This window comes from Megascapheus bottae, chromosome 23 (genome assembly GCF_031878675.1).
Source record: "Megascapheus bottae isolate mThoBot1 chromosome 23, mThoBot2.hap1, whole genome shotgun sequence".
Taxonomy (NCBI): Eukaryota; Metazoa; Chordata; class Mammalia; order Rodentia; family Geomyidae; genus Megascapheus; species Megascapheus bottae.
The window spans coordinates 25924537-25950444 of NC_143531.1; the positions used below are offsets into that span (position 1 = coordinate 25924537).

The 25908-nt window shown below is 47.0% G+C and overlaps 1 protein-coding gene across 3 annotated transcripts in view; it reads right to left on the reverse strand.

The window, feature by feature from the left end:
- Positions 1 to 24245, reverse strand: part of Gab1 (GRB2 associated binding protein 1) — an 85227-nt gene extending 60982 nt beyond the window's left edge. The window contains exon 1 of one of the 3 annotated variants that reach the window (XM_090356904.1): positions 23391 to 24245. In XM_090356904.1, coding sequence (XP_090213030.1) covers positions 23391 to 23462 — 72 coding nt within the window. In that variant the 5' untranslated portion in view covers positions 23463 to 24245. The remainder of the gene's footprint in view (positions 1 to 23390) is intronic. The other 2 variants (XM_090356902.1, XM_090356903.1) reach the window with 2 other exon arrangements.
- Positions 24246 to 25908: the final 1663 nt, after the last annotated feature.

Below are 25908 nucleotides of genomic sequence, written 5' to 3' on the forward strand. Positions count from 1 at the left end.
TTTAGATGAGAAGCTGAAATGAAAGACAAGTGCATAAAGCATAAAAGCCTGTGACCAGCCAGCTATCAGTGGCTCATGCCTGTAAAGCTAGTTACTCAGGAGACTGAGATCTAAGGATTCCGGTTCAAAGCCAACCCCGAGATGAAAGTCTGTCAAACTCTTATTTCTAATTAGATCACAGAAAAAAGCAGCTGGAAGTGGAAGAGCACTCAAGTGGAAGAGCACTAACTTTAAGCAAAAAGAGCTTCAGGGACAGTGCCCAGGCTCAGAGTTCAAGTCTCAGGATGGGGGATCTCATTATCATAAACTCATTATCATAAAAAATAAACTTGATAACAGGATCACATGACAAGGAAAACAGGCTAATGAATACAGCAATTCAAAAGTCAAAGAACTACTAAGTTTTGTAACTAGAAATGACTCCATGACTCTATGAGTTCAATTCTTAATTAAAAGGGAAGCTGAGCAAGACCTTTCCAGGACAGAGTGTCTATTTTCCTTACGTGTGAATCCTTTCACAAATCTCCCGATCTGCCAGGCACTCACCCTATAAATACACTGGAAATAACTACCAATGTTTGCTGGATGAATAAAATTCATTTTCATGGAATCATTTCTAATCTCAGAAGGAGAAAGCCTTCTGGCTCAACGTCCTTCTGCAAAGAAATGGCTCCTTGTTCGTTTATGCATTAGCAGTGAACACAGGCCGGAATGGAAGAACCTTTCCCAACGAATAGAAAGGTTGCCATCCAGAAGTTTGCATGCAATTGACTCATATGAACTCTCAAAGCATTTTCCCACAGAAACAACGCTGTATGCTGCAGCTCCCTTCTTCAGCCAGCCCACAAAGGCTTTCTTAAGTATATAGTTCTGGCAGGCATTCACCACCACCCAGAAAAGTGCTCCCTGCAGGAATGTACTCAGCACTCCACTGTGGGAACGCTCTGCTTGCTGCTGCCCAGGACGCAGGCCCCTTCCAGACTGGAGTCTAGGTGACATGGGACCAGGGCAGAGTGCAGAAGCACAGAGGGAAATGATGGCTCCCTTCCAGATTGCCTCTTCTGCACCATGTAAGATGGCGTGGCCCTCCAGCAGGGACCCTTGTCAAGATGACTTCTGTTTTATTTTCAGGCCTACTGGGGCTGGAACTCAGGACCTAGTGCTCTGCTTCTTCACTCAAGTCTGGCCCTCTACCACTTGAGCCATAGCTCCACTTCTGGTTGGTTAACTGCAGATAAAGAGTCTCTCAGATTTGTTGGCCCAGGCTTGATTCAAATTAGAATCTCCACCTCCTGAGTAGCTAGAATTACTGGTGTGAGTCAAGGTTTATAGCCTCCTGCAGCTAACAGTCTACCGGGGAAGAAAAACTCTGAAGGGTCAGAAAGGAGAGAAAGGACAGTGGGTGAGAGGGAGAGAGGTAAGGTGAGCAGAAAAGGAAAAGAAGACAGGCAAAAACTCAGTTTAAACACAAAATGGCGTATCTATTACGTTTGTCATCCCAGAATAGGGTGCGTTTTCATCGCTGTACACAGGACGGATTGACAGAGACAGCAACCAGTTGAGAACACACTGTCAGCTACACAAACCACACACAGAACTTCCTGCTTTGCCAGCTCCCCACTATGGCTTCTTTCCTACCTTCTTCCACGCTGATTCCTGGAAGCCCCTGACTCTTTGGCATTCCTAACAGGTCCCCAAGTCTAGTTTTCTCCTCCTGAGTAAAACCCACTCAACCCTTTGCTGGCTCCTGACCTGTCCTCTCCACTCTCCTTCTGGCAAACCTCGGGTGAATACCCAAAGAACCAGGGACTCATTCAGTCTATGGCTCCAGAATCCACAGAACTGGTTCCATCCACACTCTAGGACCTTGAAACACTGGCACCCAGCTCTGTTCTTTTTTTTTTTTTTCAATCTTTTTACTCCATTCTAAGTAGACGTATGTGATTCTTTAAGGCTGTCAGCTTCAGGACTACTCTTCCTCTGCTTGGAAAATCCTTCATCCCATGACTGACAAAAGCTGAACACTCCACTCACAACTTTTTCAGTCATCTGGAAGAGCAAAGTGCAAGCAAAGTGCAAGCCCGTGGTCAGGTACAGCAGCCCCACCCAATAAATCCACCTGGGACCTTGAATCTTAAGCAACACCAAGGGCGAGCGTGAGGCAGGGGCGGTGAACCGCGGCTTCTGCAGAGCCAGTGATGTTGTGAGGCGCTCAGTCTCTTGTCACTGTGGGCCTAGGGTCAGGGCGTGTGAATCGGCTGTGAGCCATTACCTGGACCAGTCCAGCTGTACTGTTCCGGTTCGACAAGTTTCCCAGCGAGGTTCTCAGCTTTCCCAGAGAAACTAAAGCCACCTAATATCCTTAATAAACTCCGGCTCTGACTCAAGTAGCTCAAGATTTCTGTTGCTTACAACTGAAAATTCTGATCGACATGCCAAGTCCGGTAACATTTTACTGCTTTTGGTCAAAGGCCACTGGGAGATTTACACAGCACACATGCCCTGCAGTGAATCTTCCTGGTCAGAGTCAGTGAGCTTGAGAACCAGAATCGTTGCTGTAAAAGAACGACAGGCTGAATGTATCTCCATGCTGCACTGACAGGAATTTTAATACAAGATACAATTTCAGGTGGGCATGGAAATCCACATGTAATCTCAGAACTCAGAGATGCTAAGAAAAGAGGACCTCAAGTTCCAGGCCAGTCTGAGCTATACAGGGAGAATTTTGTCTAAGCCAGATACGGTGGGCTCATGATTATAATCCTAGCTTCTCAGAAGCTGAGATCTGCGGGTTGTGGTTCGAAGCTGGGCAAGGCAGGAACACTCATCAATAATTACCTACATAAGAGCTGGAAGTGGAAAGGTGGCTCAAGTGATAGAGCTCTAGCCTTGAACAAAAAGCTGAGGACAGCACCCAGGCTCTGAGAAGTTAAGCCCCAGAACACGCACACGCAAGCATGCACACACACGCGCGCGCACACACACACACCCCTGAGTTTAAGCCCCAGATCGAACATACATACATACACACACACACACACACACACCTGAGTTTAAGCCCTAGAACGAACACACACACACACATACATACACACATACATACACACACACTAAAATATGTCGTTCCCTTTTACATCAACAAACTCAACAACAATATTCCCTAATTCCATAAAAACTACCTAATTATATAACAATGAGTATATCTAACATGAGCTAATTTAAAAACAAAAGTATCTAGTTACAGGGTCGGACCCTTCGCTCAAGTGGTAGAGATCCTGACTAACAACTTATATACTTACTACCTGGCATATTTGAACATTTCTTACTCTACAAGAACTCCAGCTAAAAGACTTGCTTTTGGGGGACACAGAGGCTGGAACTCAGGGCCTCGTGCATGTACCACTGCGCGTCAGCCCAGCCCCAAAGCTCCCGTTGTTAACCCCTGCTTAACGATTCCCAACGCAACAGTGATGTCTGCCACTCAATTCGGCAGGCTGAAGAATTATCTCCTCGAGTTAGCCTGATAGAGAAATCTGAAGAAGATGTATTACTGAGGGTAAGAACAGCTCATAAATCACAAAATGTCATTTCTGAAACTGGAAATCAGCCCTCCGACTTTATCTTTAATTAGAATTGATATTTCTCTGGAGTAATGTGATTTGGGTCGCCACAGGTACTGCATTTGATTTCTCCTGGTCACTGTAACTACATTGTCCCTATTGGATTCTCCATTTAGTTCATTACGAGTAACATTTTCCAGGGACCTTCAAAAGGTCTTTTCAGTAAGCCTCGAACTGCTACAAGAAGTCACATGAACAACAAAACTTTAGCACATGGGAATATCCTTAACAGCAAGCAGTAGGATTCTCAGAAAAAGCAACTTGCAAGAAAACAATGTTTTTGCATGCAGAAGGGAAACAGAACTTACAGGAAGAAAAGAGTTTCTGTTTCCAGTTTTATGTCCATGTTTTTGTTGTTGCTGCCACTAACTATCCAACTAATGCTCCTTATCCTAATGAAAACACTTGAACCTCTAATTCAAGAACAAAAAGTTACAACAGAAAAAAAGTGGGGAGGGGGCGCGTTAACCAGGTACCAGTGGCTCACACCTGTTATTCTAGCTACTCAAGAGGCTGAGATCTGAGGATCATGTTTTGAAGACAGCCAGAGCAGGAAAGTCTGTAAGACTACTACCTGCAATTAACTAGCAAAAGCCAGAAATCCAAGTGTGGCTCAAATGGTAGAATACCAGCCTTAAGCAAAAGAGCTGAGGGTTAGTATCCAGACCCTGAGTTCGGGAACAAAAAAAAGATAAGCTAAAAGCCAATTTAAATCAGAATCAGAAGAGTATACACTGTTAGGGGTGGGAGGTGGGGAATGCCCCAAGGCCTGAATTCTGCATTTTTAATTCATCTGACCTATACAAGCCTATCCTCTCCTTTATAATCTAAGAGCAGGACCTAGAGGGCTGAAACTCCAGAGTTTTGGGTTGTTACTGTTTGTGTTGAACCTGTGGCACTGTCTCTAAGCTTCTTTTGCTCAAGGCTAGCATTCTACCACCCATTTCTGGGGTTTTTGTGAGTAGTTTATTAGAGATAGGCGCCTCACAGACTTTCTTGCCTGGGGTTGGCTTTAAACTTCCACCCTCAGATCTCAGCCTCCGGAGTAGCAGAGTTATTATAGGCGCAAGCCATCAATGCCAGGCAACTCTCCTGTTTTTGAGCCAGGATTTACCCAAAGTTATATCGTCTGCACAAGACCTTAAAGCTTTAGCCATTTCCTCTCCAGGTCTCTAAAATCATTATAAACAAAAAAGTGCTCCAAAAGTCAATCTGCCTGATCTACAGAAATGTGACATTCTTCTAGGGTATTTGGAACTGAGTTAACCACCGTTCAGATCTCCCTTCTCCACCACTGGTCTCCCAACACTGGGAAATGGCTACACAAAAGACACACCCAGCACTCAGCAGGCTCCTGTATGCTCTCCCACATGGGACAACTTCAGGAAGTTCTGTGTTGGGTGCTTTCAGAAGCCCAGGAACCCTACAATGGAGGAATCTAGAACCAGGCAGCCATTCTGAATGCCATCATGAAGTACAGGAAAAGGTCCTCTAGTGGAATCAGCTCACTGACTTCATTGTGGGCACAAATACAGAAACATGATTCTGCTGGATGTACTGGTTTGCCTATGTACAAAGCTCAGGCGTGGACATCTTGTAGGATCAGACGTGGCCTGCTGGGTGTCATGTGGGAGAAGTGTCATCTGACCAGGAGTTACTACAGTTCCATTTATTTCCTGATACTCAGAGAAACTCGGAACTAGAGGACAGAAGAGGAAGGAGTCTCTGGGACACCTCTTGACTAGAGCCCTTCGGCCTGTCACTCCTCAAGGACTGTTTAACTTCTCATGCCATTTAAAATGTTATCACAAGTTAGAGCAGTTTATAACAAACCTACGGAACAGGACAAGCCAGTCTGGATTATACAATATGTAAATAAGCCAAGGAGCCAGGGAGGGAACCCAAGAGTGGAACAAGCTAGAACATGGACTCCTTGAGCTAAATTCACTCCACTTGAAGGCAGCCCCATTCATGTTTGCTCTCAGACCGCTTTTTAGTAGTTAAAACATGCCAAGGGAAAAAAACAAGAAAAAAGTTCTAAATGTCTCCACACAGACCAACTAGCTAGTCGCAAAAATCAACCGAAGGTATAGGAAATCCAGTATTTAAGTTTCATTTTATTGTTTCCTTTTAAAAAATCTGGTATACCTGATAAATAACTTCTGTTTGGCCTGACAATATTAATGCATTCTGAAGAGATTATCAGTAATTAGGATCTCTTGCACACAAGCTATCAGCTTCAACATGGGCCATGAGCCAGAGCTCAAGTTTCACTTGGGTTGTTTTACAACCTGAATAAATTGTTTTAGTTTCATGCATGTACTTGTTGGAAAAAGAGATTTTATACCTACCACCTTCATGGATAGTTAAAGGCATAGCAACAATGCGGCTGGTAGCGTTCTACAGTGTTCCTCTAATTCAACAAACTGACTCAAAAGCTCCACCCACCAATGACATCTTAAACATTTCAGAATAAAAAATAAGACCTACTGAAATGATATTCAGAGGCATTCATTCAACGACATTGTTCTTGGAAGGCTACAGTAGTCTATAAATTTTTCCTTTAGATAGTCTGTTATAATTAACCAGAGAAAACAATTTATGGGGAAAAAAAAAAACACACAAAACCAAAAGAGTGTTTTCACAATTAGTGAAGGGCTGATGATGGAAATGTAAATATATGGATCACACTATTTGATGATGTAAGTAAATCACGGAAGTCCAAAAAAAAGAGCTGACATTTAATAACTCCAAAATTTATTATAGATAAACATAGCTGACTTACTAATGTTAATACTGGGCTTGGTTTAACATATATCAAAGCAGAGTTCTTTCCTAGAGAAGATCAAGTTTGTTCTTTCCAGTGGTTAATACTGCTTATAAAATATAGGCATTGTGCACTTAAAAATAAATAATAGTGGACTGGGAACATGGCCTAGTGGTAGAGTGCCTAGCTAGCACGCACGAAGCCCTGGGTTCGATTCCTTGGTACCACTTACTCAGTAAAAGCCGAAAGTGGTGTGGTGTCTCAAGTGGTAGAGTGCTAGCCTTGAAAAAGCCCAAGGACAGAGCTCAAGCCCTGAATTCAAGCCCCAGAACCGGCAAAAAATAAATAAGCACAAATTGACTCAGGGACAATGCAGTGAGTTCAAGCTCCAGGACCAGAAAAAAAGAAAACAATAAAAATAGCACAAGAAAACCCACCAAGTACTGTTTGAAAAGGGAAGAAAAAAAGGGAGACCGTGGAAATTTTTTGATGACAGATGGTGGACTTATTCAAAATGTATGCTGCATGTGTCTATGAAATCATCACCATAAAAAAAACCCACACTATTTAATGTATGCCAATGTAGCTGGGGCACCAATGGCTCGTGCCTGTAATCCTAGCTACTCAAGAGCCTGAGATGTGAGTAAGGATCAGGGCTTGAAGCCAGCCTGGCCAGAAAACTCCATGAGACTCTCCCCCCTCCAATTAACTACCAGAAAATGCAGAAGTGGAAATGTAGCTTATGATAAGAATACCAATCTTGAGAGAAAAAGTCAGGGATAGCACCCAAAGCACACACCCTACTTCACCCCCAAACCTCTGACAGAAGCGGGGCTGGGGGGAAGGCACTGAAGTCACCAGCTGAAGACGGCCCCCACAAGGAGTAGGCCAGAGGACTGGGATGCAGCTCGGAGGTCCAGCGCTTGCCTAGCATGGTCAAGGGCCTAGGTTTGACCTCCAGCACCTCAGAAATAAACAGTAGACTGAAACCACCCCTCCACTCAGACGCGCCCTGCACCTCCACTGAACGCGGGAGGGAAATGGTTTTTGATTCTGATTCTCCCTGACCCGTCTCCACAAATAAGAAGAACCAGAGAACCAAGCAACTGCTGCCTTATCTCCTCACCTGAGTTCAAAGCCCACCACCACTGGACCACCAACCAACCACCAAAACCCAGCACCTCCACCATGAACACTCCCCGGACACACAACCAGCTGGACACGGCTGGCTCACATCTATAATCCCGCTCAGGAGGCTGAGATTGGAGGATGGAAGCCTGAAGCCGGCCTGAGCAGAAAAGTGCAGAAGACTCTTATTTCCAGTGAATCACCAAAAAGCTGGATGTGGAACTGTAGATTCATTCAAGTGGGAGAATGATACTAATCATTAAGAAAAAGAGGCCCTACGTTTAAGCCCTGGTTTTGGCACAAAACAAGCAAACAAACAACAACCTAAACCTGTGCATGAGCAGATCGGCGAAGCATTCCTTTAACTGCCATTTCCCCTAGGCGGGCAGCTGTAGAGCCCAAAGTCTCCAGTCGTGGTCAGTCGTGTGTCAGTGACGAGTCAGAAAAGTATCTCTGGACAGAGAAAGACAGACAGATTCAGGCTACAACCTACCAATCCCGTGCAGCGTTCCCACCATTGCCGCACACAAGAAATTCTCAGCCAGGCCCCCAGGAAGAACTTGTGGACAGCAAAACAAACTCACCCACCACAGATCGCCAAAGGTGTTTCTAAGAGACCTCCTCTGGTACTGTCTTCATAAATGTATCTTTTTTTAAAAGTAGAAAAGATCCCAAACTTCTTCAGAATTAAACAAGAAAATAGGGTGCAAGTTTTTTGTTGTTGTTGTTGTTGTTTTGGGGGGGGGGGGAATCAAAGTATCTTCAATAGCATCTTCTAAAAATCTTTCTGCACCAAGAAAAAGCAACTTAAAAGTAAAATGATTACAGACTCAAATCTCTACACTCCTCAGAAAGTCCCTGCTCATCTGGCACGCCTCCAAGGGCCTAGCTCGAATAGTTATTCAAAATATGCTAATAAGGCCAGAATGAAGCACACCTCCCATCCTCCCTCCCTTGGTAAGAACTGAGCCAGTGCAGGTTAAAATAGGCATTGCCAAACACTTGCTAAGTGAGATTACCGACTGCTGGCTCAACAACTGCCAATTGAAAAGCAGACTGGGGAGAATGGCTTTGCTCAAATGTACGTCGTTGTTAAAAATGGATACAGATTTTTGACTGAATGTTCAAGTCACCCTCACTCGGGTGGATAAACAAGCATAAATGCTTTACATTCTTTCCTAGTCCCTTAAAGATCCCAGCCCCCATGACCAGGAAGGATTCCAGACTTCTGGAAATCATCTTCCAAAAAATTAGTGTTTATCCTGCAAATGCACAGGCGGCCACGGTGGAGACCACTGTACCCATAAGGGACTACAGGGACCCAGGCAGAGCTGTCACCGCTCTGTCAACCGTGGGTTCTTTAGCCCCACAGGAATGGCTTCGGGTACCCAAGAAAATCACAAAACTTGCTCATCTTTGGTCTGTCCATATTTAAAAAAAAAAAAAAATCTCAGGATTTCCCCATCCCCCTTCCCTCCTTTCCCCCTCCCCCCATACACACACATTCCAGACATAGTCTGAGTATCAGAGCTCAGGCCACCGCAGCTCCTAGCAGCTTCCTCTGCTGGAGTGTAAGCACGAGTTCCACCAGAGACCCCCAAACCACCAGCCCTCCCTTGAGCAGGACACCAGGACCCAGTAACTGCCACTAAAAACTGAAGGGGAGTTGGAAGGAAGGCAGAAACGGGATTACACACTTACCCACAGTGACTCATGCTCATATGCTCAAGATTAAACAGAGCACCTGAATCAAGGCCGAGGAAAGAATTTTCCCTCGGGGTCAGAAAGGGGTGTGGGATGTTCAAGTGTGCACTCCAGTAGTCTCCTCCGTGTGGATCAGGTGAGCAAATCCCAGCTAATTCACTTCCTGTTCCGGGAGGAGTGGACCTGGACCTTCCTGAGAGGTCAGTGCGAAGCCATCCCTAGACCCCGCCAGATACCTGGGACAGGCTGGGTTACCCCAAGAGGCCTTGACCCCACACATGCTGAGAAAGGGCAGTTTTGTTATGTGGTAGCTGGTTGCTTTTTGTGTGTCTGGTTCTTTTTTTTTTTTTTTTTTTGCCAGTCCTGGGCTTGAGCTCAGGGCCTGAGCACTGTCCTTGGTCTTTCTCAAGGTTAGAGCTCCACCACTTGAGCCTCAGCACCACTTCCAGCTTTTTTGTATGTGTGTGGTACCAAGGAATCGAACCTGGGTCTTCGAGCATGCTAGGCAAGCACTTTAACCACTAGGCCAAACTCCCGGCCCCTGTCTGGGACAACTGAAAAGAAGAGGCGAGCTGGGACGAACGTGTGAGGCTGCCTCCGCTCCAGGGGTCCACTTACTGCAGGGGTTGGAGTTTTAGAGACCACAGCATGAGACAGAGGTGGGGGGAGGAAAGGGAACCAACCCAGCCAGGCTGGGAATGCCCTGGCAGGGTCCTCTCGGAGCTAGCTTCTAGTCCTACCTCTATCTTGAACTCAGGGAATATTCTAGGCCTAATCAAGCTCCCTACAGGACTCACTTTTCTCATTCAGAAGAATAAAGGCGCACAGGGTAGCACACGCCAGCAATCCTGGCACGGGAGGCAGAGGCAGGAGGATGCACACTCGGCAGCCCTCGCCTGAACTGCTCAGTGAGTTCAAGGCCAACCACGCCACAAAGTGACTCCTTCAAACAAATAACAGAAGCAGTATTTAAAAAAAAAATCTCTCCTTTCATCATTACAAGAAAACTTGGCCTTCATCTTTCCTTGACTCTTTTTCTTTTCCCAGGTACTTCAATAAGTATATGGAAGTTGAAGAAAACTTACTCTTTCGTGCTTAAAAAAAAAAACCCACAAGTGATCCTATGTGAAAACAGAAGAATGCTATGAAGGCCTGAACTTATCTGAAAGATGAAAAATATTTCAGTATCCACATTCCAATTTTCCTTAGTAAGGGCATGAGTTTTCAACAAGTAGCTAAAATTTCAGGCTAGAGCCCAAAACACACTTATTTTTTTTTAAAGAAAAAAACAAACCTTTTAGTTGCTTAAACTAGTTGGAACAAGGAAGTAGAAGTTAAAGATTTAAATATGCTAGAAATCTAAAAACAAAAACATGAGAAGTAATGCACCTTCTATCTTGTGAATATAACTGTAACCCCTCCCTATAGTAAAATAAATTTAAAAACAATGTGTCCTAAAACAAAAATAGTCAAACTATACAGTCATAACATTGTATAACTCTTTTTTCCCTATATGCTAAACAGGAAACTGTTCCTGTTACTTCCACTCATTTATAGAGTTGTGCTTTGCTTTTTGTAGATTGTACTTAAACTACTTGAACGCTCTAAGAACATTTAAACTTGATACTGGTCAGGTCAGTCAGCATTCACTGGAAAAATCTATCACTTATATTAAACAGTATATGGATTAGGATATAGCCGAGAGAGAAGGCGGGTGGGGCCAAAGAAGTTAAAGAGTTAAGTCAAGTGTGGTTTACACACACACACACACACACACACGAGCAAGGGAATAAAGTCACCTGAGAGAAGAAAGCAGGCCCGGAGCTGGCAGGTAGAAGTCCAGCTCTCCTCTGGTCCAGGACGGATGGAAGAAGCCGGCTCCAGGTAGCCACAGCTATAACCACAGCCCTTCCTTTCGCTTCAGAAGCAAAGCGTGATCTACTAACCCTACTCCCTGGGTCCCTAGGGTGTGGCAGCAACTTCACCTAATGACACTAATGGTTCGCCACACTTACCAAGCAGATAGGAAGATTCTAAGAGAGCTGGGGGGGAGAAGGGGGAGCACATGAGCAAGTACTTCAGAGGCTAGAGTGTTCCAGAGTAAATAAATGAAGAGAAGGAAGGAAAGGGGATGAGGGTGCAGGGGAGAAGGGCAGAAGGAAAGGGAGAAGCTGGGGGATGAATGCGCCCAGCCTGGTGTGTTCAGTGTGGGTGGGCAAAAGGAAGGGAGACTGAGGCAGGCAGGCCAAGGGTTTAACAAAGGTGACAGAAGACACCTTATTTTTTCCTGGGTTTCCGAATTTATTTTTTATTATTGTTTGTTTTGGTCAAGTTCATGCCGTAAGGAAATTGGATATAATGACTAAGTTTCCCTAAGGAAGTGCTATGTCAAAAAAAAAAGCTTTCTAGAACAGAGTTCATTAGGTATATAGCTAGAAATAAACTTCTCTGCTGGGATTAAGTAGCCACGTCCACCTGGTTTTCTTGGATGGATTTCTAAAACAGAGTCTGTCTTGTTCTCTTAAGAGAGGAGTTTTCATTAAACACACACACACACACACACACACACACACACACAGAGCGATAAGACGGAGTTAACTTCTTTAGTCAAGCAAAATTATATTGGTTCTCTTTTACCAATCAATCACATCAAAAAAAGTGGAGCTAGCCAGACAGGAATAACAATCGTGATGGATGGGAGAGTATCCCAGGAAATCTGGACTCCACTTTAATAACAAGTTTACAGACCTAGTAACCAGAATAACCAGACTTCCGGGGAAAGAGCCAACGCTCCATCTCTTCATCTTGCATCTTGATTTGGGAATGTACATTCTTTTTTTTTTTTTTTTTAAATCAATACAGACTTAATACCTTCTTAGACTATACAGTGTCTTTCAAACATCCTGGTGAGGCTGAGGCATTTCCTCAGAGCCTACCCTTTTCTAAATCGCTAACCATTGGTGATCCTCTAAGTACATCCTTTCTGGAGTACCGATAGCTATCAATCTCCACCAGAAAGCACTGCACACACCTATCACATAACTACACTCCGTCCCTCATCCCGCAGGAGGGGCGGAGGAGGTGGCTCCAGAGTTTGGGTCCTCGTTTTCCTATGTCTATCTTTCTCAAGATTTCCTTTCTTCTTTTTTTCTTGTAGGCCTAACTCAGGATTTCTGCAAATGTGATTGCAAGACCACAGACCTCCCCGTCAGTCAAAAGGGTGTGAGTATTTTAAACAACACAGGTTTCAGAAACCCTACTCGGGCTTGTTGAGGAAGAAGGAAGGAAGGAAGGAAGGAAGGAAGGTAGGTAGGTAGGTCTAGAAGACACTGAAAGGAAAATGAAAAAAATCTTCATTTTAGAAGGGTCTCACGAAGTCCACTGATGTTTGAGCCAACAAGACCTCTACCAGCTCTGCATATGTTCTTCAGACCCTCTACACATGGAGGGCATAGTGGTAGTTCTCTTCTCCTTCCTTTCAACAGATGGAAAAGGCCAGGCAACTTGGTGAGTGCAAATCAACCCCAGGCGTCAGCAGAAATGCAGACTTGCCAGCCCAGCTCTGTGGCGACTGCCAATTACAGTAGCTGGACCTGCAAGAGGACTTGATTACATGTAATTTATAAAAAGTAAACAAGCTGGGCCAGCTTATGAACAATGGATGGTGATATTCCAGCCAAGAGGTAATAAAAAGCATGAATAAATGACTCAGCAAGCCCTCCACACACACCCCTCCCCCAGACAATAGGTTGTGCTCCAGTGAGCCAGGAGAACGAGACGGACTTGGCCTATGGCAAATATGGCATCAACCTTCCAGAAGTTCAGCCACTGCCTGAGTCAGGAAGGCATGTGGAGAAGCTGGAGCTGAAAGCTGGCCGCTAGATGTGGCTATGAGGAGACTCACAGGTAGGATGGAAAAAGCAGCCAGCTGTCTTCCATGAAAGAGGGCAGCCTAGCTGGGCGAGGTGGCTCAGGCCTGTAATCCTAGCTACTTAGGAGGCTGAGACCTGAGGATCAAGGTTCAAAGCCAGCCTGGGCAATACAAAGCTGAGAGACTCTTATCTCCAGTTAATCACTGGAAAACGGGAAGCTGGGCTGTGGCTCAAGGGAAGGGTGGTAGCCTTGAGCTGAAGAGCTCAGGGACAGTGACCAGGCTAGGGTTCAAGCCCCATGCCCCCCCCAAAAAAAAGAGGGCAGCCATACCTACAGGGCCAGTTCCAAAGGAACTGGGGAACTGGGAAATGGAGAAAAAGAAATCAGGTGTGGGGCCTCTTCTGAAAATCAAGTCCATCCTTCAATGTCCTGACTGAATGCCACTTGTCACCTTTCGGACGAATTTCTCTCTGTGCTGAGTTCTTCCAGAGCTCTGTCTCAGAGGACTCACAACACACACCTGCGCTCCTTGTATCACACAAACTTTTGTGGGTGAATGTGATGTTCCTTAGGTCAGTGTTTTAGGAATTTTCCACAGTGCCTAAGACCAGCCCGGAGACACACCGCCCCTTGAGCTGGACAAATCCATTAGTCTTCCTGAGGCTAATTTTTAATTCCCAGCAAGGTAAGGTTAGACTCTTCTCAACTATTGAGGAAGGGGCTGTGTATAACTGCAAAATGGATATCCAACACGAGTAATCTACTTCTAATGCAAATGATGTAAAATAAGCCTGGATGAAGTTGGGTGCCAGCGGCTCACTCCTGTCTTCCTAGCTATTTAGGAGTGTGAGATCTGAAGTTCATGGTTTGAAGCCAGCTTGGGTAAACAAAGCTTAGAGATTTTTTTTTTTCCCTTAAATTAATCAGCAAAAAGACAGAAGTGGAGGTGTGACTCAAGCAGCAGAGCATCAGCCTTGAGCAAAAATGACAAGCAAGAAAGCAAGGGCCTGAGTTCAGGCCCTAGTACTGGCACACACCCACATATGCACACACATGCACGCACATGCGAGCACGCGCACACACACGCGCGCACACACACGCACGCACGCACGCACACAGGACTGGATAAAAAAAACCCTAAGGACACTTAGGCAATACACAGAGAAGAATGGGTTGAAAAAATTAACCTTTTGGAATATTGGACAAGATGATTTATAATTTTAGAATTAAGATCTACAATTATTTGTTCATGCTGTTCAAGGAATCACTGCACAGTTCAGACAAGGCACAAGTGCCATTTTTGTCTTCTGGAAATGAATAGTTACAAACAAAAGACAATACCTACACACACATACATGTACACATACACACACTGCCTTTTTGGAGACAGACCATGGATACAGAAAGATGGATGTGGCTCACTGTTTCTCCTGTTTGAAGCAGTACACACTCATAAATTTGATCCATGACTATATGATTCCTTATAGAAAAAGAAGAAGAAGAAGAAGAAGAAGAGGAGGAGGAGGAGGAGGAGGAGGAGGAAGAGGGGGAGGAGGAGGAGGGGGAGGAGGAGGAGGAGGAGGAGGAAGAAGAAAAAATTCCATGTCTACTTGACACAGTTTAATTTTGTGCACCTTTGTAGGGAGATAAATGATTCCGTGAAGATGTTTTATGTATCACATCAGTAGGAATAAATTACCTTCCCTAATATTTTGGACTCTTACCAGTTCAGGATTCCATTTGGCTTTTCCTCAACACTTCAAACATTTGAACTTGAAATTGTCAGGGAGAACTTGTAAAATCCAGAGGCTCACACATAACTTTAGGGTCAATTATATCTTCGCCAGAGGATAGGGGGCTCAAATATCTCCCTTGAAGAATGAGGTCAGCTTTCTCCACGAAGCCCTACCCAACACCATTGGAATGCAAAATATGGAAAATGGCATCTTACCAAGGTTCCTCTTCCAAAAGCTAGATTCGAAAGTTCTTTGCCAGCCAGCATTAAGGGTCACCCTTCCACACAGAGCATTTTATCTTGGCTCCCTAAGCACTATGGGAATGTGTGGTGGATTGGAGCTGAGAACACACACCAGACATTTAATTCTTTAATCGAGTAGTCACCTCAGGGAAGAGTTCTACTATTCAGAAAGTGGCCTAACCACATTTCCCAATACAGTAGTAACTAAAAACTTCCATTTCAGAAGAGAGAAACAATCCACACACTCTTCCCTGTCACCATACAGCAAAATACAGAGATGTATGAAGCAGAATGCTTCTCCAACTTATAGAAGTTAACAAATGTAATTTCATAGCAACAAGCAAAACTGGTGCATTAAATACAATTTTTTAAACAACAACAAGCTGAGTTCTCAACTCAAGAGGCTGAGAACCGTAGTTCAAAGCTAGCCTGGACAGGAGAGTCTGTAAAATTCGTTATCTCCAATTAACCATCAAAAAGCTAGAAATGGAGCTGTGATTCAAGTGGCAGAGAGCCAGCCTTCAGCAAAAAAACTAGGGAACAGAACCCAGGTCCCTGAGTTTTAGCCCCAATACTGGCACCTTAAAAAAATGGATATATATATATATATATATATATATTATATACACATATATCCTGACTAAAATTGCATTTACTTGTTTATTTCATGTATAATGGCTAAATACCTCTAAGCAGTAACAGCAAATGGAACTTAACCAGGCATAAGAAAATAAGTAATCAACACATGGACATTTTGTATTCTTCCAACCAGGACAACTCTTAATCTCCCCTCTAAGGAAAAGAAATTGTGATGCGATTAAAGTAGATCTCATGAAACTGTTGTTAAGAAAAAAACAAAGCCAAAAATGACTTCATGAGTTAAAGCAAAATAAACAAAAAAGAGGAAAGGAAAAACAATGAACTGGATAGTAAGTTTAGTATTTTTCTTCCTGGGGGGAGGAAGACCTAAGATTTTTACATTAAAAAAAAAAAAGTTTGGACTCTTAGTACATTGTTTTGAATTCACAGAACAATGTGGTTTATTTTCCTCCCTTTCAGAAGGCCATTGTTTTTTATTGCTGTTTTTGGTTTTTTTTTCTTAAGAGAATGATCTAGGTCAAGTGTGAATTTAAAGTTAAAAAGCATGGAAAAAGAAAAGGATGGGAAAGGAAAAGAAATGAAGACACCATGGTAAGAAAAAACTCTTGGTCAATCGAGAATTCATTCTAGGATAGAAAGGAAAGAAAGCTCAGCTTAGAAATACAATCCATGTTTCTGAAATACATACATACAGAGCAATAAGCAAAGGCTAATGAAATGTTAGAAAAATGTTACGGTAACTCACATTTCCCTGCTACAGCTCTGCTCCTTTTTCAAGTTCCTCCAACTTTACCTTCCTGGGCTGTGTGTGTGTGTGTGTGTGTGTGTGTGGTGTGTGCTCAGTTAAAACAGCTTCTGCTAGTCCAAACACATGGAAACTTTTTGCTCTAGATAAAACTGCATGACAGACAGGCCTTGGCAGCTACACGTCCTAATCAGAAGGCTTCAAGAGCTAAAGTAACTGAGATAAGGACCAAATATTCATTGCAAGGCACACTCTTCACTCTTCTTTCCACAAACAGGCAGTTGGAGAGTCAGAGCCTAGAAGATACTGCTGCCAATCCATTTAGCCATGAGAATTTTACAACTAGGTTTTTTGGGAGGTTTTTTGTTTGTTTGTTTGTTTGCCAGTCCTGGACTTGAGCTCAGGGTCTGAGCATTGTCCTTGGATTTTCTCAAGGGTAGAGCTCTACCACTTGAGCCACAGCACCACTTCTGGCTTTTTTCTATGTATGTGGTACGGAGGAATTGAACCCGGGTCTTCGTGCATGCTAGGCAAGCACTTTAACCACTAGGCCAAACTCTCGGCCCTACTTTTTTTTTAAATTTCTTTGTTATTATAAAGTTGATATATAGAGGTATTAGTGTTACAGGAGTCAGGCAAAGAGTACCTTTCTTTCTGGACAATATTACCCCTTCCCTGGCTCTGTCCTTGTTCTTCCCTTCCGCCTCCACCCACAAGTTATAGACTTCATTTCCGACATAGATTCTGGGGAGTACCACTGCTGCTTTTGTTCACCTTTTGTCAACCAGGGATTTTTGTTTCTTTGTTTTGTCTTGTTTTACTTAAAAAACAACAGATTTAGCGGGTTCTGGTGGCTCACACCTGTAATCCTGAGGACACAGGAGGCTCAGACAAGCCTGAAGATCACAGGTTCAAAGCCAGCACAGGCTGGCTACTCAAAAAAGCTGTGGCTCAAAAGAAGCTAAGAGACAAGGCCTGGATCCAGATTTCAAATCCCAGGACTGGCCAAAACAAAAACAGCATCAAAATGACTTTCTTCTAGTGAAGGCATTCTTGCGTTGTTTTAAGCACATGGATATACACACAACCCTGGAATGGTTAAAAAAAAAAAAAAAAAAAAAAAAAAAGACTCTTCCTAACATTTTTATTGGCCAAAATCACTACCTATACGTCATTAAGCCACCAGGTTGGCAATGGAAAAGGCCATTTGTCTTTTTTGTTGTGTGCTGGTTCTGGAGAACGAGTACAGGGCCTGGGAACTAACCCTTAACTTTTTTTTTTTTGCTCAAGGCTAGTACTCTACCACTTGAGCCAAAGTTCCACTTTGACTTTTTGGTGGTTAGGGATGAGTCTCATGGCCTTTTCTGCCCAGGCTGGCTTAGAACCACTCAGATCTCATCCCCTGAGAAGCTAGGATTACAGACATAAGCCACCCGTGCCCTGCTTTTAATAAACACGGAAATTCACTATCCTGAGTCATTTTTCCTTATAGTAATCTAAAGCATAATGTTCATTTTATTTATCCAGGGTGGAAGAATAAAGAGATTTGTAAGTTTTCTGTATTTAACAGAGATAAAAGGACTCACAGAAATGTTGTGACTTCAATCCAAGTTCAAATGGCAAACTCTAACTGTTTGGAAATCACCGTGATAATGGCAGGAATGTGAAATGAGCCGAAGGCCTCCATCAGTAGTCAGAAAGGGTTTAATGGGACCCTGTGGCATTATTCTCTTCTTTCCCAACTCCGGCTGGCACTCACACAGCTGGGCTAAGATGGCTTCTAAGGCCCAAGGCAACACAAGCCCTCTGGCTGGAACTTGGAAAGCACAGGAACCAAAGGCTCTTTCAGTCCTCCTTCCACCGGAGCATGCTCCCTCGCTGCTGTCACCTAAACACTGGCTGAATGAATTACGTCACTCAAAACAGACATCAAGAAACCATCAATAACACAAATCACCTGGGATTTGTACGTGTATGTGTGTGAGTGCCAGTTCTGACACTTGAACTCAGGATTTGTTGCATGCAGTCCCTTAGCTTTCCCTCTTGAGGCTGCCACTCTACCATTGCAGCCACACCTACACTTCTGGCTTTTTGCCGGTTAACTGAAAATAAGAGTCAGACTTCCTGCCCAGGCTGAATTCAAACTGAAAACCCTCAGATCTCAACCTCCTGAGCAGCTAGGATTTAGGGGCTATTGGCAACCAGCTGTGCTTTGGAACTTTACTAAGTCCACGTGACCAATCAGCTTACTTTTTCCTTGCAGTGTGATGTAGAACATACACTTTTGGTGCTGAGGCCCCACCCAGAGCACTAAACATCACTGCAGAAACAAAACCTTTCCAAACCAGAAGTCACAGCTGACATCCAAACTCCATGAGTGACACTTGGGCTCTAAGGCATTTCCTTTTCTCCTTCTCCCTCTAAATCCAACCTGTCCTTAGGATTTTTGCTATTGTAGGGCTCTACCTCATTGCTTCCAATAGCTTAAAATTCACTGGTGAAGTGTCCTTTGCCCCTCCTCTTACCTGCCCCTTCCCTTCCTAGTCTGAATTTGGCAGTTACAGTCCATTTGGCACGTCTGCCAATATTACTCATGAATGGCTCTTGTAAAGTTTTTTTTTGTTGTTTTTTTTTTTCTTCTAGTTCACAGCTTGTCTTCCCAGACTGGTAACTCCTTGAAGGCAGGCAGTCCACTACAGTCCACACATGGAAAGTTACAAGAGTTCCTCAGATACCTATTTTGTTTATTTGTTGAAGCAAGAAATGTGTGTTGAATTTCTACTCAGGACCAGAACTTGCACGGGGTGCTGGAGAAATAGCACTTAGCATGAGGAACCACAGCTTCTACAGGCCCAGAGCTTCCTAAACTCGGCACTCTGGAGCCCCCAGAGAACCACTCACTAAACTACAGCAGGTGAGTAATACCTTAGATACGCATTCCTGGACTATGAGTATATGCCAGTTAAAAAAAAAATACAAGTTTTATAGCCAGGCACCAGTGGCTGATGGCGTATAATCCTAGCAACTCAGGAGGCTGAGATCTGAAGCTCACAGTTCAAAGCCAGCCTAAACAGAAAATCCATAAGCCAAATTAGCCACCAACATGCCAAAAGTAGAGCTGTGGCCCAAGTAGTACAGCACCAGCCTGGAGCAAATAAAGTAAATAAAGCTCCAGGGCTGAGACAAAAGGCCTGAGGGATATCTAGGGGGCCTATCTGAATTTCTGGTCTGCACTAACCATTTTAGTCTTGGAGGTCAAGAGGCTGGAGGCCAGAAGACTCTCCAGGTGGGCTAGCTGAATCTGGCTGGATAAAGAGAGCCAAGAGAACAGCTAACCTCACCATCATCTCATCTATATCCTTCATCAGGGAGGTGACTAGCATGGCGACAACTGGAAAGAACCACAAAAGGAGCACTGGAGGAATGGACCTGTAAGTCCTCCATTTTATTCACCTCTCCTCCTCCCTCATCTCTTTCACTCCCATCCCACAAGTGTTGAAAAGTTGATCTCCCAGACCTCTCCACTTCAGTACTTGGCCAAGAACAAAGGTCTCCTTTACACTCGATTGGTGCTGAGTCTTAGTATTGCTTCTGAGAGGGAGAAAGGACCCAGTTCATCCGTGGCAAAAACTGGTTAACAAATGGATATTCCTTCCAACTCTGTGTGTGTGTGTGTGTGTGTGCGCGCGCACACACACGCGTGTACAAGTACATGTGCACCAGTACTGGGGCTTGAACTCAGGACCTGGGTGCTGTCCCTTAGTTTTTTTTCCACTCAAGGCTGGTGTTCTACCATTTGAGCCATAGTTCCATTCCCAGCTTTTTGCTATTAACTGGAGATAAGAGTTTCATGGACTTTCCTGCCTGGGCTAGCTTTGAACCACGACCCTCAGATGCCAGCCTCCAGAATAAGTAGGATTACAGGCCTGAACCACCAGCACCTGGCTGCAATATGCCTTCCCAATGGTAATTTTCAATCTTCAAAAGGACAACAATGCCATTTAGAGATTCAGCAAGTTTTACATGGTGAGATTAGTATTTATCATTAAACCCAGGCACAACAAAAGAATTACCTATCATTCACTACTATAAAGGCTTAATGTAATTGCTAAGAGATGTTCAAGAACAGAAACAATGTCCCTGTCTCTCATATTTGAAAAGGGAAAGGTAAAAACAGCAGAAATCTGAATGGAATGTTTACAACCATGAGGGGAACAAAAAAAACATTCTGTCCAACAGAGTAATTAAATTCCTCTTCATAATTGCATTATTCAAAGCCTCAGAATCTATCCATTGCTACTGGTGATACTAAAAGGGCAAAAAGAGCTTCCGGAAATCACAGCGGCCACTTCTTCATCGTAGCAAGGGTCTTGACTTGTCCTTGAGCCAAAAAGATGCTGATATCCCCCTAGCCAGCCTCTCCTTTCCGTGCCAAACGTCAGCTGCTCACCCAGTGGGTGAGGCTATTTCTGGGTCTATGCCCATTTCCAGAACCAAAGCTGTACAGTTCACAAAGTCCAGGCAAGAACTCTCCGATTAACAGACGGGTGCAGAACGGAGGGAGCACAGGCTGGGTTATAAATTACCTACCCAAGTGCTGGCTGTCAGCCTGGCTGTCCCTTAAACATGCCACCTTGCTCGGGCCTCACAGGCAGGTTCCCCTGCTGGGATGACACACCTGCCCACTGCTGGCAGCCAGGCCACTGCAGGAGCCCTGCTCTGTCCTGGCACGGAAAGCCCATGCTGTAGCTATCTTGTGTACGTCCACCTGACCTGAAGCCAGCCTTTGTTTCCAGACTGACATTTTAATGTCCGCTAAAATGTCTATTCTTGATGACAGATGAGCATTCCTTCCTTAAGTAACTCTCCAGATAGCAGAACACCTACTAATATTCATTATTGGTTAATTGGAGATGAGCTTCCTGAAAATTCCTACCCCCGCTGGCTTCTTCTAAGGGCAATCTGCAGAACTCAGCCTCCTGAGAAGCTAGGATTGCAGGCATGAGCCACGAGGCCAGACTCAGAAAAGGATTTAAAAGTATGTGACTCTGGGGCTGGGAGTTTAGCCTAGTGGTAAGAATGCTTGCCTAGCATGCATGAAGACGTGGGTTCAATTCCTCAGCACCCCACATACATAGAAAAAGCCAGAAGTGGTGCTGAGGTTCAAGTGGTAGAGTGCTAGCCTTGAGAAAGCCCAAGGACAGTGCTCAGGCCCTGAGCTCAAGCCACAGGACTGGCAAAAAAAAGTATGTGAATCTTTCTCAAGCTCTTTTGTTTTCCATCATTTTTCCCTCCCTGGAAAGTTCAAGACAACAACTGACGATTGAGGAAAGCAGATAAAGATTGCAGCTGTAAATGGAATTCATCTGAGAGCTGGAATTTGAGATGACTTCAAAGATAAAACTGAAACAACTTTTTCTTGTCATTTGCAGGCCCCTGGCAATCAGGCTAATCAGTATTTAGACTACCCTATTAATACTCTAAACAAGAAGACAAATGTCAAAGTCCCGTGGGCAACACATTCCCGGCAGAATCTTGGAGCTCAAACTCCCTGAAGTCTCATTTAGTAATTACAGTAATCAAGCCTCTAAGACAGCTATTCACATGAATCCGCACACTAAAAACTATCATCAAGAGTGGGAGTTTAAAAAAAAATCCTTTTTTTGGGGGGGGGTGCCAGTATTGGGGCTTGAACTCAAGGCCTTGTGCTCTCCCTAGCTTTTTAGCCAGAGCTCCACCCCTGGCTTTCTGGTGGTTAACTGTACATGAGTCTCATTGATATTTCTGCCCTGGCTGGCTACAAATGGTCACAACAGCATCTCTTTGTGTGTGTGTGTGTGAGCTGAAAACAGAATGCATTCACGTTTATCATTTTATCTAGTTAGCAAATACAGTATACTAACTCCTCCTACACACTCACACACGCACACCCCAAACCCAATCACTTAGGTGGATTAGTAAACACTTTGTTTTCCTTCTCTCTCACAACTTCTCAGGACTAAGAGCTTGTTTTTGTTTGTTTGGAACCAACTTAACCCATTGATTGGGACAGCCATGGGGCAAACTCTGACAGATGGACAGCAGGGATGTGGAAGGCGTCTCCAGAGCCCTGGAGAGACATGGTGACCTCACTGGTGTCTGGCCAAGCCGGGCAGAGGGCAGCCCGGGGGTCCTGGGGCCGCTGGACACCACGCCTGCCTCTGCCAACAGGTCCCACCTGAGCTCAGCAGGGGCGTCCCTGCCCTTCCACGAGACGCGGGCGCCGTCTAGGAGACGGGAACGCGCGCTGGCTGCAGACCCGGTGCCATTTCTCTCTGGGCTGGGAGCAGCGGGGCGGGGGGGGGGGGGACACCGGGTCCCGGGACGCCCGCGGAGGACCCCCGGGGTCCACCGGAGTGAGGATGGTTCTTTCAAAAAAAAAAAAAACCAAACCCATGACCTTTCACTCGCCAGCACTGTCGGGGGGGCGACGCCGCGCGCGCGGGCGCTGTCGGCCTCGGTCGGTGCCCCGGGAAAAGAATGGCCACCCGGAGAAATCTCGGCCGGCTTCCGCGGCCCGCTCCGGCCGGGCTGGGCAGCGCCGTCCCCCGCTGCCCCCCGAGCCCCGCGGGGCGCACGCCGGACGCCCCCACGCCCCGGGCGCGCCAGTGCCCACGGGCTCCATCCCTCCTCGGAGGGGGACGAGGCGGTGGTCGCGCTCCACCCCTGCGTCCCATCCTTGCTTTAAAAACAAAAACACAAAAAAAGGCAATGGCAGAAGCGCCGGGCGGGCCGGGAGCCAGCGGGGAACCTGGCGGTGCCACCCGGGCGCCGCGGCCCGCGCCCAGGCCGTCCGGAGTCTGCAGGAAGAAAGTTGCCCTGGCCAAGTGGATGCCAGGGCGGGAGCGAACAGCGCCCGGGCCCCCAAGTTGCCCGGAAAGGCCGGGCCCCGCGGCGGCCCCCGTGCCCCGAGGGCGGCCGGCCGGATCTACTTACATAACGCTTCAACTTTTTCTCCGGGGGCGACTTGCGGAGCCATCCGGAGCAGACCACCTCGCCGCCGCTCATGGCGCGCGCCTGTCGGGCTCCGGGCCGGGCGGCCGGGGGGGCGGTGGGCGCCGGGCAGAGAGGATCGAGGGCCTCGCCGATCCCCGACGGCGCGGGCGCTGGGTGAGGGTCGCGTCCGTGCGGGTGGCCGTGGGGCCCGGAGGCCGTCGCCCGGTGGCCTCGGCTCACTGCGCTCGCCCGGGAGGCGCGGGGTTTCCGCGGGACGCTGTCCGGCCCCGGAGCTCGAGCTCGGTCCCCGGCGCTCCGCCCCCTAGGGCCGGGACGGTCACGCACACGCGGGGGACACGCACGCGGGGACACACACAACGCCCCGCGCGCTGCCCGCCCCGGCTGTCGGTGCGCCCCGCGCGGTCGTCTCCTTTCCTCTCCCCGGGGAGGGCGGGTCGCTCCTCCGCGCGGTGCCCGGGAAGCCGGGAGGAAACGGGAAGCCGCGAAGCCCCGGCGGGCGCGGGGCAGGTCCGGGGTGGGAGTCGGCGCGCGGAGGTCGCCGGCCGGCCGGAGGGTTGGGTCGGCGATCGCGGCCGCGGGGAGGGCGGGGGGCGCGCAGGACCCGGCGCCGGGCGGCTCCGCTCCGCTGGGCTCCGGGGTGGGATCCCGCAGTCCCGTCCGCCGCGCTCCGCCCCCCGCTCGGGGCCCGCGGCGGGGTCCGGCTGGCCCGGCCCCGGGTCCCGACGCCTCCTTCGGCCGCCCCGGGCCCCTCTTCCTCCCTTTCCGGCTCCCCTGCCCGCGGCCGGGCTGGCTCGGGTCTGCCCAGACTTTCCCCGAAACTCCGCCGGAGCGCGCTTCCAGCCAAAACAACAAGGGCCGGGAGGAGGGCGGCGCGGGGAGGCGGGAGCGAGGGCGGGCGGGGGGAGGGCGGGGGCCGGGCCGTCCCCGAGGCACCCTGGGATCTGTAGTCCGCGCTCGGGAGCGGGGTCCTCGCCGCCCCGCGGCCCCCCGCCTCCGGCCGAGGCCTCCGGGGGCGCCGGGCCGTCCGGCCCGCGGGGGGCGCGGCCGGTCTCCGGCCCGGCCCGGGGTGCCATCTTGGCTCCGCTCGGGTGTCGGTTCGCGGTCCGCGCGGTGCCCCGAGATCCAGAGTTTGGGGTTTTCGTGGCTTTTCTTTAGTTTTTCCTCGTAGACAGCCTGGAAAAGCAAGCGGCCCGGAGGCGGAGCCGGGATCGCGCGGGGCGCGCGGGGCGCGCGGCTGGAGACGACCCCGGGGCCGCCCCGCGCCCCGCGCCCTCCGCCCTGGGGTCCCCCGGAGACCGGCCCTGGACGGGGCGGGGGGCGGCCGGGCAGCCCCGGGGGCGCGGCGCGCTCTTTGCCTGCAGTTACTCCGAGGTCGGCCGTGCCCAGCCTCGGAGCAAACTCCAGAAGGCGGCCCCGGGGCCCCTCGTCCGGGCCAGGCCGGCCCGCCCCACCTGGAGGGCCCTTCTGAGCACACGTCTGTGGCTCGAGGCTGAGACTTGAGGATCATGGTTCGAAGCCAACCTGAGCAGGAAAGTCCAGCAAAAAAAAAGGCAGAAGAGGAGCCGTGGCCCAGGTGGCAGAGCACCAGCCTTGAACAAAACAGCTAAGGGTCGGAACGCAGGCCCAGGTTATGAGTACAGGAGGGGGGGAAATCCCTGTGTATGAAGGGATTTATAGGATGCCACTCATAAAGTCCTTTCAAAATGGAAAATCGCGATGTCTCTTCTACGTCCAGGCTTTGGCACTTCTGGTATATATTCCTTTATTTCTACGAAGACGTTCAGTTATCACATTTCTCCATAAGAAACTTTTGTGATTCCCTGTCTTCACCTGCATTCGTTTAGACTCATATTTTTCTCTACAAAGGTCAGGGCTGAGGTGAGGTTGAAGACAGTCTCTGTGAATATAGAATATTTTAGAAGGAAAATTTACAATTTTTTTTTTTACAGGACAGACCACTTTTTCCCTCGCCTGTTAAATCACAATTTGCATCTCTAGGCATGAAAAAGTCTGCCAGAAAAAGCTGTGGCACGTGAGAATCTTAGATTATATTCACATAGATTCACATAGATTATATTCACATTCACTAACAGAATGTCTAATAATACTTTCTACTCCCTGAGGATCTGGGGTACAATAGAGAGGAAAGCAGAACTTATCCCTGCTTTCCTCTGTCCCAGAGAAAACTATTTCACAGATAATTAACCCTAGAGTGTCTAAAATTTAGTTGATAAATGTTGTGGGGAACAACAGTCTTCTTGATCATATAATAGATTATTCCCTGCCCTAACCCCAATGCTAAGTGAGGAGCGAGGATGCATTGGAAAACACTCCTCTGAGGAAAGGACTTTAAACTGAGCTCCTCAAGGTACTCAGAAATTGGCCTGGGCTGGAAAAGAATATTCCAGACCAGAAAAAAGAAAGAAAGAACTAATTATACAGATCCTCAGGCTGGAAGGAGTTTGGAAGGCACAGAAAGAATACATCTATAGAGCAA